This window comes from Montipora capricornis, chromosome 3, assembly GCF_036669925.1.
Source record: "Montipora capricornis isolate CH-2021 chromosome 3, ASM3666992v2, whole genome shotgun sequence".
NCBI lineage: Eukaryota > Metazoa > Cnidaria > Anthozoa > Scleractinia > Acroporidae > Montipora > Montipora capricornis.
In genome coordinates, this window is record NC_090885.1 from 65,851,365 (window position 1) to 65,866,225 (window position 14,861).

Consider the following 14,861-nt stretch of genomic DNA (forward strand, 5'->3'; position numbering starts at 1 on the left):
AATTCGCATTGCTTATCATAGCGATCTAATTGGATGAATTTCAGCTTTGGGCGGAATTTTCATATATGAAAATTGTTCCGCGGCAATGTCTGTCGGTTGAAGGTGGGCCTTTAACCATCGTAAAATTTGTGAGCTAACGTTTCTAGCGTTAGAGTCAGAGCAAACTGGCACTATCGTCGTTTAGGTGTAATTTTTCCAGATCTGTGGACACTATAGGGGCAAACTACTTCACTATTGACACTGTATACCATACCTAGTTTTCTTTTCCGCTTGGTCCCAGGCTCCTCCCGGTCCTCTTTGTTCTCCTTGTCCGGAATGAGTAGCTTTCCCTCAGAGGAAATCTCGAAATCATTCATCGCTTTGCGCTTGACGGGTTTGGTTGGGTCGGAGGCTTCAGGAAGAAATTTTAAAACAAGTGAACCATCAATAGCTGGCAAATTATAACTAGCTGGTCAATTCTACAAGATCAAACCGCTTGCCTACACAAATTCGTTAACCGAACGTTAACTCCACTTGACCCCACGTCGCAACTGAGCCAGCAGTTTATTCTAAGCTTTCCATAAGTTCCGAAAAGGAGTACATTTTTTTTCGCCCTCTAGTGAGTTTTAGAGAGGCTCTGCTTGCAAGGCGGTACTAATAAAGTCACGCTAAACATTTAAGCTAGGCTTCGATCGTTAAGAAAAAAAGATAAAAAACGAAGCGGTCAACTTGGTAGTTAATTTAAGACCGCTAAAACGCTAGGTAATTTTAAGTGCTATCTTTATGATAACGTACTCCATCTGAGCATTAACCCAAGTGATGGAGCAGGGACAACATCAGTAAAGACAAAGAAAACTCTCTCCAAGGAGGGAATGGAACCCACGCGACCTTCAGATTAGCTCACCGTTGCTCTACGGACTTAGCTACAAGGTCAGACGGGAGCAGGCCGTGCATATTCGAGATCAGTGTCATTTCACGGCGATGAACATGTGTGAGAAACGAGAAGGGATAGGTTTAGTTTTCAAACGTTGGCCGTGCAGCAGATAATTATATTTCAGAGACAACCAAGTTTCCATGCATAAAGCTCTTTTCTTAAGCGCGTCCGCGGGGTTATGTACACGATATCAGTACGGCATTCATTCTGTTTCTAGTTCACCTTGGTTCTATCTTGTCGCTCTTCGATCGTTTACATGACACCGACATAACTTTTTCCAACCATTTAAGAGAAGTTTGATCCGGTTTAACCATGGCATTACAAAGTTCACCGAGTATCATTTAAAAGAACACAGAGCGATGACAGAACCGGGATAAACTCAGCAGAATCATAAACAAAAAGTCAAATTAAGCGAAACGTTTTTAAGGTAACCAGTTTTAACTTTCCAGTGAAGTGAAGAGAAGTGAAGTAAAAGCGGAAATAGATTATTACCTCGGTAAAACAACTTACCCACAACCCTTTGCACCACCGCTGGATCGAGAAAATCAACCGGTTCCTCGTCATGCCCCTCTCGGATCCAGGATTTCGGAGCTTTAGCTCGTTCTTTTGTTTTCCTTTCTATACTCCCCTGGAAAAATGTAAGTTCACAATTTTCAGAGCTTTCTACAGAAAGGACACTACGAACAGTACTAAACCGACAATGAATGAATGAATGATTGAACGAATGAAGGAATGAACGAATGAATGAATGAATGAATGAATGAATGCTGTGACGGTCACCTAAAAGGGTCCTTCTCTTCTTAGCGGTGATAAATTTTTAAGTTCTCGCAAGGTCTAGTTCGTTACCTAACCAGAAATTAAAAGGCCACCGGGCCAAAGGAGCCACAAAAGTAACGCGGTTTTCGTGATAATAACCATGATTTGTACCGGCCCTCGGCCCATGACGATACAATCATTAACCCTGTGGATAACGCGAAGTAAACTAGAAGTCTTCTTAAATTCGAAAAAAACTCAATGAAGTTTTACAACCAATAAAGATAAGGGAAGTAAAGGTCGCGAGTGTTGCGCATTTAAGAATGAAGCACGGTTTTAGTTACCTTCTTTTTTGATCCAGGCATATCATCTTCTTCATCTTCTCCGAACATGAGGTCTTCATAACTAGAGAGTAATGTTCAACATACTTCAAATGTATTACTGCTACTAAAATGAAGTATATGTCCGACAAACCGATCTTGTAGGTTTATTACAAGGAAACCAGTAGTCTTGAAATTTTTTCCCCACGGATTTCTAACGAGTAAAATAGCTGCATTCCATGCATTTATTTTGAGCTTCATGTTGGGCCTTGGACATAAGACCTGTATAATCTTTTTTTGTTATAAAGACAGTTGAAAAAAGTACACACATTTTTAAACAAACCTCTCAATTCGTGGTGTTTCGTCTTCTTGGTCTTCCATGTCTTCGTTCTATGGAAACAAAATAGGATGCAAAAAGAAATTATAAATGGTCAACTGTCAGACTAATTGCGCAACCTTTCTTCTATTAATTTAACTCTTTCATTGGCTTGCCACGATCAGTTAAATTCACGACTCTGGCTTTCCAGGACCAGCGAAATACCACCATGTGTCAAAAGAAAAAAACCTGCCAAATTCACTATGTTTTTTTTGTTACAGCAAAATCTTGCAGGTCACCTAAGCTACCTGGTTTAGTCATGGCACCACGCAAAAGTAAGAAGGAAGTGTGATCGTGTGGTTCAGACGCCAGACATGCTGGAGAGCTAAAAAAGGTTCTTGACAGACCTCATTCAAACTACCAGTTGTGCTTGTAAATAGCAAACTGGTCTCCTTCCCACCGGTTGGGGCTCTAAAAGATTTCTCGTGCTGTGTTCCTTTCAGTCATGAATTTGTTTCACTGGACAGTCAATTACATCGCACATATTATTATCATCAATCTGTTTAAAGCATCAAGCTAGCATATTTAGCTGAGCACAAGTGCTCTACTAATGGGCCAATCCAGAGTTCATGTCTTCAAAGCGAGTGTAAGTGCAAAGTTTTTGTGATGGTAATTAGTTCTACTTTACATATGAATGAAAACTAATTTTCATAACAAAACCTTCGCACTTAGACTCGCTTTGAAGAGAAGGCGGACATGAACTCGGAAATAGCCTATCGAAGAGACTGCAAACTTCGAATCAAATAGCAGGTCGAATCAATCACAATTTGGTTTTTGATGAGAGGGGAAAACTGGAACACCCTGAGGAAAACTTCTCGGAGCAGAGCAAAGAACCAAGAAACTCTACTCATTCGTACTGAAGCATCCACTTGAAAACTTTACGCCAGTCCCGATTCTTGTCTCGTCTCGACTGACTGCCCCTGGGTCTCCGAGGATGGTAATGAAGTTGAACCTCGGTCACATAGGAGGAAAGCGAATGTCCTCACCTCACCACTGTGGCGAATAACCCTGCTTCCTCCACCCCACCACCCCCAAATTACAGAGACAAAGCACTAAGATGCCAAGAATACTACAATCTGATATTAGCGGTAATAAGCAACAGCCAAAGGGACACAAGAGCACAAAATTAAAAGAAAATAATTACCAACTCCTTTTCCATTCTGGCAGCCATTTTTTGTCTCTTCACTCGCTGAGTTGTCTTGTAAGTGTTGTGGACCAGTTTTCGATGCTCCTCAGGTGTGCACTTGAAGATGGTTTGATAGCTGAAGTACAAACAAAAACTGAGTCTTAACTTAAGTATCATAGGGGTCAGTTCGAACGTCAAGGCTACGACAAATGACAAGACGACTGGCGCATTACAGGGGTAAAGAACGAAGGCGTGTCCCGATAAAGAGTTTTCTTAGCCTGTGTTGTGAGCCTTCGTATTGAGGAAGCGAGTGTTTTTTTTTTGGGAAACTGGGGCCAAGAAACGGAACGCGCCCGGATGTAGAGAGCTCTTTTCGCACGGGCTTTTACAAACTCGCGCCCAGTCTCTACTCAAGCGCTTGCCGGTACAAGTGATGCCATCAGGGCGCTTATACATACCTCTCCGCTCGCGCTAAATAGCACTATCCACTGGATAACTATACAAAGAATAACTTAATAGACCATATTCGTATTCTCGGTATTGGACTGGAACTACCTTGCAATGGAGGCTATTAAATGCGGGAGAATATGTTAAAAAGTACTTGCCTCCATTGCAAGCTACAACAAGTTGCAAAAATAGCGGACACACTTTACCTTCTTGGGGCCCTATTAATTTACCCATTATCTCTCACACTTGATCTTTAAGGAACCTCACCAGCTGACTAAATTCACTTAATAAGTCCACTTAAACAATATTTGGCAGAGAAGATTTCACTTCAAAGATTTAATTGCAATGTATTTGGGTTTACAGACACTGGCCTTATTCGCTAACGAAGCCCGATTTTGTCACATTTTGGGTGTTTTTCCGGGCATGTTCTCTCCAAAACGAAGTCGGTGACCCCCCATTTTTTTTACATTTCTGACATAACTAACTCATCATCTTAGAGTGGTAAAAGTTTCAGAAAAAAATCAATGTTAAAAAATTTTCGCGCGAACGTCCTTAAACAAGCAAGCTCAGCTGGCATTGAACAACATTTGCTTCGCATTGCAGTTGAGTAACCAGTTGATCACATCACTCACCCAAACGTCTTGATCAGTCGCTCAAACAGAACTTTCACATTAAATCGAAACCGGCGTCTCGCATTGTAATTCAGCGTAAGTAGAGCATTAACCTACGCGGAAAAGAAGAATACAGGAACATGCCTTAGTCAAAGTCATTAATAATTCATGAGGGTGAGGTCAACAGAAACGAAGATTTCATGTCACAGGCCGAAATTCCTGAAACTGTTAAAATATTACTTAAACTAGTAGTCTGTAAATAAATTTCACGAGGATAAGCATGTTGCAAATTCATCAACAATTCACGAGGGTGAGGTCCATAGAAACGCAGTGTCACATGTATAACGGAGACTTTGCTGACGTCAATGTTTTGAATTTGTTTCATTAATATACGAGTTTGCTGACAGAAGGCACAAAAAGGCATTGTGGCCCTGAGATTGAGATCCGGGGATCCCGGGTTCAAGACACGTTCTGACCACTAGTTAAATTTTACCCTGGTCGTCCCTGGTTCAATTTCTCAGCTCCACTTGTAAAAAGCCAACCAGCTTGCCTCCGGCCAGTTGGGATTCTTAACAGTTGTTGTTGTTAAATGTTCTGTTCTATCGTGATTGTGTTTCACTGGCCCCTGAAAAGCCCCTATGGGGAGTTGTCAATTAAGTATGTATGAATATAAGACATCATGCTATTTGCAAATTGACGATACACAAACATACTTTATTTAACCTCGGGTTGATTGAGGTTGATTAAAACTCTAGCAATTCAACTGCATTAACATACGAGTTTGCTCACACAAGGCATAGAGCTAGTTACAAATTGACTTCAAAAGGTAAAGGAACTTGTTTAACTTTTCAAAACCTCCAGTTTTAAGCCTTTTAGCTTAGACAACGAGCCCGTTATTAGCCATCAAAACCTGATAAATTCTTGGGTGACCGGGTGACAAAGGCGCTAACGTCTCACATTCTTTGTAAAATTTCGAATTTTCAAGCATCATTGCTCAGAGATTATCTGGGATATCCCATTCAAATTTTCATAGACAGCTGACTATGCAATACACTTGCAATATGCAGTACTTCATTCTTGACTGGATAACGCCAAAACGATAGCATTGTGCTAATGACGCAAAAAAATGTGAACAAAGATCTCCCTAAAGATTGTGATAAGCGAGATTGAGTGAGCTAGTTAGGCCCGGGTTGCTCGAAAGCTTTTGATACCTCTTAACCAACGGTTAGCACTAACTAGGCTTCGAGCAACTGGCCGCAGAACGCTAGAAACACAATATCTCAGCTTAGGTTAGACATTATGTTACTGTTTACGTCTTATTGCGAAATAAGGTAAGGAGCCACATGAGGTTTTTCCTCTGCTTTTTCTTACACTGGCGATGTCACATTTAACTTGAGGAGACGGGTAAGAGCACACTACTTGACATTTATTAAACAATTATTGGATGAGGTTGAGCATGATATCATGAATTATCAAAACCGAGGTCTGTGTTATCTGCCGAAGCCGAAGGCTGAGGCAGATAACACAGACACGAGGTTTTAAAGTGAGAAAGTTATACGTTCTGTTCTTCGTACAGCATACGGCTTGTAAGCTCTATACACGCCAACAAGATATTCTGGCTGAATACCCGCATCATCTCAAGCTTTAGTAAATTTTCTCTGCAAGGATATAGTCATCAGAAGGGTTTACTTACAAGATCTTTCACATAGGGCAACAGCTCCTGTTGGCTCATGACAGAAATAACAACCTACAGACGTCAAAGTAAAAGAATGAACGACAACGCAATATTCATGCTTCCATAGGTAAAGACAGCATTTCATAATCCTGCAACTTACTCAGTTCCCGGACAGAACTGTAATTTTCGCACCACGCAATTCAATTTATGATACTACAGATACTACGAGAGCCGTGATTTGTCACTTTTTTCGGAGACACAGCGCCACAGACATTGGTTGCAAGTCGATTTTGTTGAGGGAGGAACACCGGAGTATCAGAAGAAAAACCCTCCACTCAAGTTGAAGTCGACTGAAAGTCTGCCCACAAACGATTGCAGAGGTGGAAGGCGCAGATGATGACCAGTGCACCAACCTAACTCTTGACAGGTGTACCGAACAGGGTTTTCCCAGACGGTCGCCCGTTCAGATACTAACCCTGTCCAAAAAGGGCTTAACTTCGCTGAACAGACGGGAACCGGTGTTTTCTATGTGGCAAGTCTTACGCCATCTTGAATGATATATAAAAGACTGCCACACTAACATGAATACCAGAATAGCATAGTCACAAACCAGCCACTCAAATAGTCAAACTGACAATGCAACAGAAAGAAACCTAGATAGTTTGCATTATCTGTGGTACAAACTCAAAGGCTGTATCCATAAACTGTGCCGAAAAACAAGCAGGAGAGTTAAGGATTGTACTGTGCAATTCGCTATCTCTCGGATCGTGGCTGATCGTAACCCAGTCGTGGTGCACACAAAAGCTTCGAGGTGTAACAAAATTTCGTAGATTTCAAATGAAAAGTACAAAGTAATTAAAGTATAAAAGAAAAGGAGGAAAGGAGACAAAAGTCGCCCCTAAAACTCGACGGCACTCACTACCTTGAAGAAACCAAGACACGAGCCGATGACCTCCTTGGAAGTTGATCGCAAACAAACCAAAAATCCTTGCATAAGTTGCTCCAGCAATGCACTGGGAATTTCATCTGAAATTACCAAAAATAAACATTGTTCATTAAGGACGGACTAGCCTGCGTCGCAGACGTAATCTAACACCGGTTAGTTACGTCTGCGAAGCAGCGCAGAGATCCTTTCTCTGCACCCCCAAAGGACTCAACGAACAAGCGGAAATGCGTTTTAACCTGATTGGCTAGTGTTGTGCGTCAATTGACGGCGAATGGAACAACTATTTTTTTTTAAACGGACCAATCATGGCGCGTACTCAAATCCTGGTACGCTGCTGGGGGGCCCAGGACGAGAATTTCGGCATTGCTTCGCAGACGTTACTAACCGGTGTTAGATTACGTTTGCGATGCAGGCTATAGACGGACCAGTCACCGAAAATTCTTGGGAAGGGACGTTATTGCAATCATTGGCACTTGAAAAGGTCTGCACTGAAGCGTTTTCAGGAAGCAGACAGTCCATAGGGAAAATCGCGGGAGGTAACTTTCCGATGGCTATCAGCTATCAACTGATTTCTGAAGGAAGATTTCAAGCCCCTAAAATATTCGACACCATCTAGGTACGAGACCCGAACAGATCAAATTCTTATAGCTGAGTTTTAAAAAAATCTTATCCATAACAAGGAACTTAGGTATGTCCATCCCCTTGAGGATTTTTGCTAGATTTGGTCAATTGGGTGCCCTTGATGCAGAGGAAATTCTGGAAACTATGGAACCAGAGAAAATTAGCAACAATCCAAAAAGTCCACTCACCTTTAAACTCGTATATCACCCGTGATACAGATACAATCGTTGCACTGATCATGAGCGGTGAGCCCGCGATACCAGCGACCAACAACTCAAGAAATGAAGTCAGACATTCTAGAAAATAAAAAGGTCATATATATTAAATCGAAAGCAAAACAAAATAGCTGGCAATGCAGGGCTTTTGTATTTTTAATGACAGCGAAACGAAGGCAAGAGTCCTCTCAGATGAAAAGAAGCATTTTTTGCAAAAGAACAAAAGGCCAGAAGAGAGATCGACAATGGGCCACTTTCAAAAATATTTTAATAGAGGTTTTGTGCGGCAGCCATGTTGCATGACAGGAACAATGAAAATGTTTTGCATTAGAAAGAACATTTGCTCCCATGGGAAAAATAATCTATTGTTCCCGCCATGCAACATGGCTGCCGTGCAAAACCTCTATACTCTTTGTTTGCCCTCGAAAATTTTGCATAAGCATTGTTTTTATTGTCCCAAGAGAAACTGGAAACAATGCCTATGGAGAATTTTGCGGGGCAAACAAAGAGTATTATGGTATTTTTGAAAGAGGCCAATTGCTTGAAAACAGATGGGGTTAGTTTCTGCTAAAACTGTTTGAAAAAGAGAAATTTGGATGTATCAATTGAAAGGATAGAAGTATACTGATTTCCAACGGGAGATTAATAAAAGTGACCTTTGTGAGTTTTGACTCTTCGTCAAAAGGTAGTAGTTAAATTTGATTTGACTTAAGGACGGTGCCTACTAATTAAAGATATTTTTACCCCGGTTTATGACTCTGCAGGAAATGTAGATCGTAACAAGTGTCGTTGAAATTCAAAAAAAAAAATTGTGGGTAACCAAGCATTTTTCAAAGATAATTCATGAATAATATTTGTAAAAAGCTTTACAATACAAAGCAATGTATGGCGTTTTTTCCTCAAATTAAAGCATAATTATCTCTCAAAAATATGCATGGTTACCCCCAATTTTCCTTTTGGATACCAAGAGTACTTACTAAGATCTACTTTCTCCGGATAGTTTTAAACCGCGCAAAAATATCCCTGTGTTAGTAAGCATCACCGATAGGAAATCCGAGTATCTCGAGATGCGCAGAACGTATGCGCAGTAACAATAGTAGGCACCGTCCTTAAATGCTGTTCGAAAGCACATTTCTGGCAATAACGGTGACAAAGACAAGTCCGTGGTAAATTCAGAGGGCCTCTAACGTGATCAACAGGTACCCAGATTGTGAGAAGGCCTGCCTCACCTTGTCTCGTTTTGTCACTGGAGCGGAAGCTGGCGTTACAGCACTCAACCAACAAAGTGAGAGCTGCTGTGCGGGATTTGACTGAAACCTCCTTAGTGCAAAGAATAACCTGTGGTAATAGAAATCACAATGAGAAAGAAACTTGCAATTACGTTAAATTGTATCTCCTACTCTATTCTGTTCAAACAGTAACTACCCGTACACCATAGAACGTGTCCATCCTATTGTAATGTTACGATGGACGTTTCGTCCTATTATATGAGAGTTTTTTTTGGCGTGTCATGAAATTACCAAAAATTGCGTGACATGGCCCATTTGAGATCTCTTAATGTTGCTCTGGCTGGTGTTTGACCACAGACAGATTAAAAATTCTTACCTCAGGGATGATTGCGCGAACAAATCGTCCAGGTTTCTCCAACTTGTGAACAATGTGAGAAAGACAACGCAAGCGAGGCTAGAAAAAGGAGAGAAAATAACAACTTTTATTGAATTTTCATTCCCGAATATTGCGTTACACAAGCGTTCAAATTGGCTCACTCAGTCTCGGTTGTCAGCTCATATACCGTACGAATTTACAAGGAAACTGATTGCGCCACAATTAAGAATTTTAATCAAACAATAATTTCATTCCACCTGTTGGATATGAGATTGCCTCCAGCCAAATCGGCGTTACGCACCTCAGTGGCTATTAGGGAGCTTAAGCAACGACAACGGCGACGGCAACGAGAACGTCATCTCAAAATATAAATTCGTGTTATTGTAATCGCTTCGTTACTATTTCAACTTTTTTAATACGACGGGGGTGTGGTAGTTCCTCAAAAATGACGCTGGTAGGAACGGCGCTCAATTTAGGGCAGAAAATGAAAATTTATCCTCAAGTAATGACGTTGTCCATAAAACCTCAAATTTGGTTTTTTCACGTTGTAGTTTTGCTGACGACGGCAAAGAAATGGACAAAAGTGAAAAACACACGTGCAGGGCGTGCAAAGCTATTGTTTTTGCCTACTAAATATGCAAATTTGTGACGTTCTCGTTGCCGTCACCGTTGTCGTTGCTTCAGCTCCCTAGTAGGGAATTTACGATTTAGGACGCGGTCGTCAACGAGAACGCCACGAAACAACAATATCATTGGTGAAAAGAGGAAAAATAATCGTGCTGCACGTGCAGCACGCATTTTAGTTCATATTCGTGCGGTACGCTGCACAACAACGACGTGAAATCACCAAATTTGAGGATTTTTGACAACGCGAGCGCACAAATGTGAATCTATAATTCTCTTTTTTTACTCTGAAACCGCTCGTACCAATTTATTTTTAGGATACTTCGCCCACATTGTACGACGCGAAGGAGATGGCCTAACCGCAAGCAACTCGCGATAGTGCAAAGTTATATTTTGAGGTGACGGTTTCGTTGACGTCGCCGTCGTAGATCGTAAAGTCCCTAGCAACAGGGACGGCGACGTCACCGAAAACGTCACCTCAAAATATAACTTTGCACGATCGTAACTCTTTCGCGGTTATTATTACATGTCGTTGACGTCGTACAATATGGGCCAAGTATCCTAAGAATAAATTGGGTACGAACGATTTCAGAGTAAAGGTGTACATTTGTAAGTTCATGTTATCCTCAAAACCTCAAATATGATGATGCGGTGAAATGCGTGCCGCACGCGCAGCACGATTATTTTCCTCTTTTAACCAATGATATTTGAGAGCTTTAGCGTGACGTTTAAGTGAAGAGCGAATGACAAAGTGACCACGTAACCACGATTTTCCCGCCACTTTTTGCGTTTGCTTGTTGCCATTTGTCGTTTATACGTGGAAGTAAGCATTCTCGCGTTTGCCGTATACGTAGAATTTTCTTCTCGCTTTTCTTTTACATAACAAGTTTGTGGAAAAAAAGAAGCCCAAAACCATTTTCCGGTAAGTCGAACTAGGAAAAATTAGGTTTCATGGTTATAGACTGTTGATAACTGACGCCTTACCACAATCTTCTTCAGTCTCTGTTGACTCACAAAACAGCTTCATCCAAACCCGCAAAATTAGACAGGTAAGGATTTTCTCGAGATTAAGAGAGTCCAATCCAAGTTGCCGTGGGTCGCGATTCAATCCATTTTAAGTGAAACGCGAAACGACAAGCCGACGTTTGCCATTTCACATAAACCTGATGCCGAATCTCTCTAATTGTTTTACGAAGTTGTCGTTGCTATATTCCATATCGTTTCTTAAACTCCTTAACATCTCATCTCCAACGTGCGCTCATGGAGTAATACGATAGCCCTGTAAAAGTAACATGGTCCGATCTGCCAGAAATAAACGTGAAATCGAGAAGTTGGAGCAAAGAAAGACAGACCCATTTCCCTCTAACATTATTCTATTGTCTCTGAAGTCCCCGTGGTAGGAATGCACGGACCGTATTTTGTGTCGAGTAAACGCATTTGCACTCACAGTTTTGGAAGTCGAACTAGAGGATGCCAGTGTCTTGAGCAGGATGCCTTGGAGTTCCTTGAGATGGGATACGACAAATTTCTGGCATCTCTCCGAGTCAGCAGCACAAATCTGCTCCAAAATTCGATACGCTTTCTTCTGCTGTGTGATATCCGTGGCCTTCAAGATAAAACAATCGTCAGTCAACTTATTACTAATTTTCGTCAACTTGAAAAGTGCACAGAAAAAAAAAGATATCTCGAGGGGAAAAACACAATACGACTTTTGCGCGTGGCAGATGAAGCGATTTATGTGACGAAAAACGTATTCAAGGCCAGGCTACGTGCAAAGAGGGTCAACAACTTCCAGTAACGGTGAGACTTGTATTCACGTTGCAAGGGTAAGTAGCCTGATAATGCACGCATTTTAATTTGATTGGTTCTCACCTATGACATTGTCGCCGTGCGTTTCAGTGTTCATTAATAGGGAGCTTACGAAACAAGGACGACGACGGCTACGAGGACTTCATTTAAAAATACAAGTTCGCGTTATTCATATCACTACGAAACTATTTCATGTCGTTTCGCGTTAAAAATGTGTAGTAACTGTCGAGGAATTAAACTGGTATGACTCGGTTGGAAGCGTAGAGAGAGAACTGAAAATTCATCGTCATGTGCTAACGTCCTCCACAGAACCTTGAATTTGGTCATTTCACGTCGTCATTTAGGAGATGACGGCAAAGAAATGTACCAAAATGTAAAACGCACGTGCAGAGCGTGCAGAGCCATTGTTTTTGCTCAATAAAGCTATTGTTTTGTAGCGTCGTCGTTGCCGTCGGCGTCGTCGTTTCGTAAGCTCCCTAAGTCCACTGTTATTGGTTTTGCCACATTTTGACGTCATCTGTGATCAGACGCTCTATTTGTTAAAGAGTTTCAGACAATATTAATGTTTGTGCAGGATGGCTTCAACAAGCTTCGGCGATCGCGTAACAAAATAGATACGACGAGTTGTCTGCTCAAATGTTTGCTAAGTTTGCTCGTGCAACCACTCTTGACAAGACATTACCGGAAGTGAAAGGGCGCCGCATATTCCATCAACAAGCCTCAAGCTAATAACTACGTCCTTACCTGTAACCACGGCTCGGCCATGTCGTACAGTATCTTGATATTTTTCTCATCCACGTGAGGTGTCATTGCAATAACTAAGTCCATCATTAAGTTTCTGAGAGGAAAACATGTAGGCGTATTAATACTTTGACCACGACCATCCTGTACTTAAGATATAAAATATCGATTAGGGATCGCGATTTGCAGTGGTGTAAATGTGACCTAAATTCGCTAACTTCACCAATCTCTTTAATACAGTTCATTTTTTTTTTTTTTTTTTTTTTTTTTGGGAGGGAGGGGGGGGGGGGGGGGCGTTCTTTGCATTAAAACAATGGATACCCAGTTCAATGAAGCATACTACTGTCCCACGAATAAATAACTTCTACTGTTTTTGTAAAGACCCCTCTAAACGTATTGCATTATGGGATGGGGGAAATGGTGTTCTCTATTGGGTGTCACCTCTATTAATTGCAACCGATATATAGCATTGTTACGTTCAAGCTTGAACTCGTTCGATATCTGAATATACTGACTGGCTGCTTTTTAGGTTATTTTCAAAGCTGTCTGTATTTCTCTTGTATCTCTAATGATTCCACCGAATGACAAAGCTAGCTGGCGTGTGTTGTTCGTATTAAATCCAAGTCCCCTATTACTACCCAGAATACAACCGTTAGCCTAAGAATTATCTCATTTAGCGTTGGAAAAAAAAACATTCAAAATTAATGCCTGCCTCCACGTATTCATAGTATTTTTTTAATATAGGGGATCCCCGGCTGGATTTGCTTTATTATAGAATTTCAAGAGAACACACCAACCGATATAAAAAGAAATAATGTACAATTTTTCATTCGCGTGATCGAAACGTTAATTCTCCTAACTAGTACCATAGACTTTCTTTGTTGGGTAGTCATGAGAATTTGGTGTTATATCAAGATAACACCCATTCAGCTGATAATTATCATCATTCTCGAAACCTGTCTGACTGACATTTCATTGAAATTGTGAGGAGAATTTGGATGCTGGTCACTCCTGCTGATCACTCCTGGGTGTCGAATCGTCTCCATCTATACTTGGCATTATCATTACATTTGATGATACAAATAAATTGTTGTTGCTGTTGAGGCAATCAAATCTCGTTGAATGCAAATTGTAGCCCGGCGTTCGTCATGGTTCTAAATGTCACATCACTGTATCTCAATCCTGTTCACAAACCTTGCCTTCGCATCTGTCTGGCTATCCGTTAGCTTGTCGAGACCCTTCGGAAAGAACGTGGCCACTAACTAGTTAAAAACAACAGCAAAACATCAGTATTAAAAACTGCGTTTGTAAACGCATTTTCTCCTATCGCGCACAAGAATCCAAACGATACTGTCGACGTAAAATGCAAACGGCTATCGAAAACGGTTGTGGCTTCGTTACCAAGTAAGGACACTTGGAAACGTTGTAAAGACTAATGCAGTGATATAGAATATATGGAAGTAGTATAATTACATAGCTGATTATTGAAAATTCTCTGCACTGATTGGTTGCACTTGAATTGATTCAAATTACGCGATAATCACCTAACTACGCGACTTTTTTTTAAAATGGCCGCAAGCCGTTTTGGTGAGGTGACAGACGAAGAAATTAATTGTTTTAAAGAAAATGCATATTTTTCAAATAACTCACCTATGCAATTACACTAAAACAATCAATCACCTCGCCTTCGGCGAATAATTGTTCAATGTTCATATATTTGAACAAGGCGAATTGCAATGCGCGAGAGTTTAAGCTTACAGTTGGCTTGATAGACCACTTTCATAAATGGCGACCGATTTTACATTCTTTTGTATTAATGTTTATTAGACCTACTGCCTTCATTTTGAAACAAGCATTCTTTTCAAATTTGCTCGTTGTAACGAGGCTAGAAAGGCTTATTAGCATTAAAACAGAAGAATATTTTATTTGGACGCCATTATGAAAGAGGTCTATAGCTCAGTAGCAGATTGGCATTAGACTCCATCCACCAAAACCACCCTGGCAGAGAGAGAGAGACTGAGGTTCAATTAAAACACACTTGGTGACGCCTTGTACATAGTACAATAAATTTAGATTTAA

General features: G+C 40.9%; 1 protein-coding gene across 2 annotated transcripts in view; it reads right to left on the minus strand.

The window, feature by feature from the left end:
• The window catches only part of LOC138043761 (RRP12-like protein), a 43,489-nt gene that overhangs the window by 4,140 nt on the left and 24,488 nt on the right, over nucleotides 1–14,861 (minus strand). For both annotated transcript variants that reach the window (XM_068890180.1, XM_068890181.1), the window contains exons 23-36: nucleotides 13,977–14,044; nucleotides 12,786–12,879; nucleotides 11,680–11,838; nucleotides 9,609–9,686; nucleotides 9,233–9,341; nucleotides 7,977–8,084; nucleotides 7,144–7,247; nucleotides 6,240–6,293; nucleotides 4,568–4,659; nucleotides 3,507–3,624; nucleotides 2,330–2,376; nucleotides 2,011–2,071; nucleotides 1,424–1,541; nucleotides 254–391 (exon numbers count right to left, since the gene is read on the minus strand). In XM_068890180.1, coding sequence (XP_068746281.1) covers nucleotides 254–391; nucleotides 1,424–1,541; nucleotides 2,011–2,071; nucleotides 2,330–2,376; nucleotides 3,507–3,624; nucleotides 4,568–4,659; nucleotides 6,240–6,293; nucleotides 7,144–7,247; nucleotides 7,977–8,084; nucleotides 9,233–9,341; nucleotides 9,609–9,686; nucleotides 11,680–11,838; nucleotides 12,786–12,879; nucleotides 13,977–14,044 — 1,348 coding nt within the window. The remainder of the gene's footprint in view (nucleotides 1–253; nucleotides 392–1,423; nucleotides 1,542–2,010; nucleotides 2,072–2,329; nucleotides 2,377–3,506; nucleotides 3,625–4,567; nucleotides 4,660–6,239; nucleotides 6,294–7,143; nucleotides 7,248–7,976; nucleotides 8,085–9,232; nucleotides 9,342–9,608; nucleotides 9,687–11,679; nucleotides 11,839–12,785; nucleotides 12,880–13,976; nucleotides 14,045–14,861) is intronic.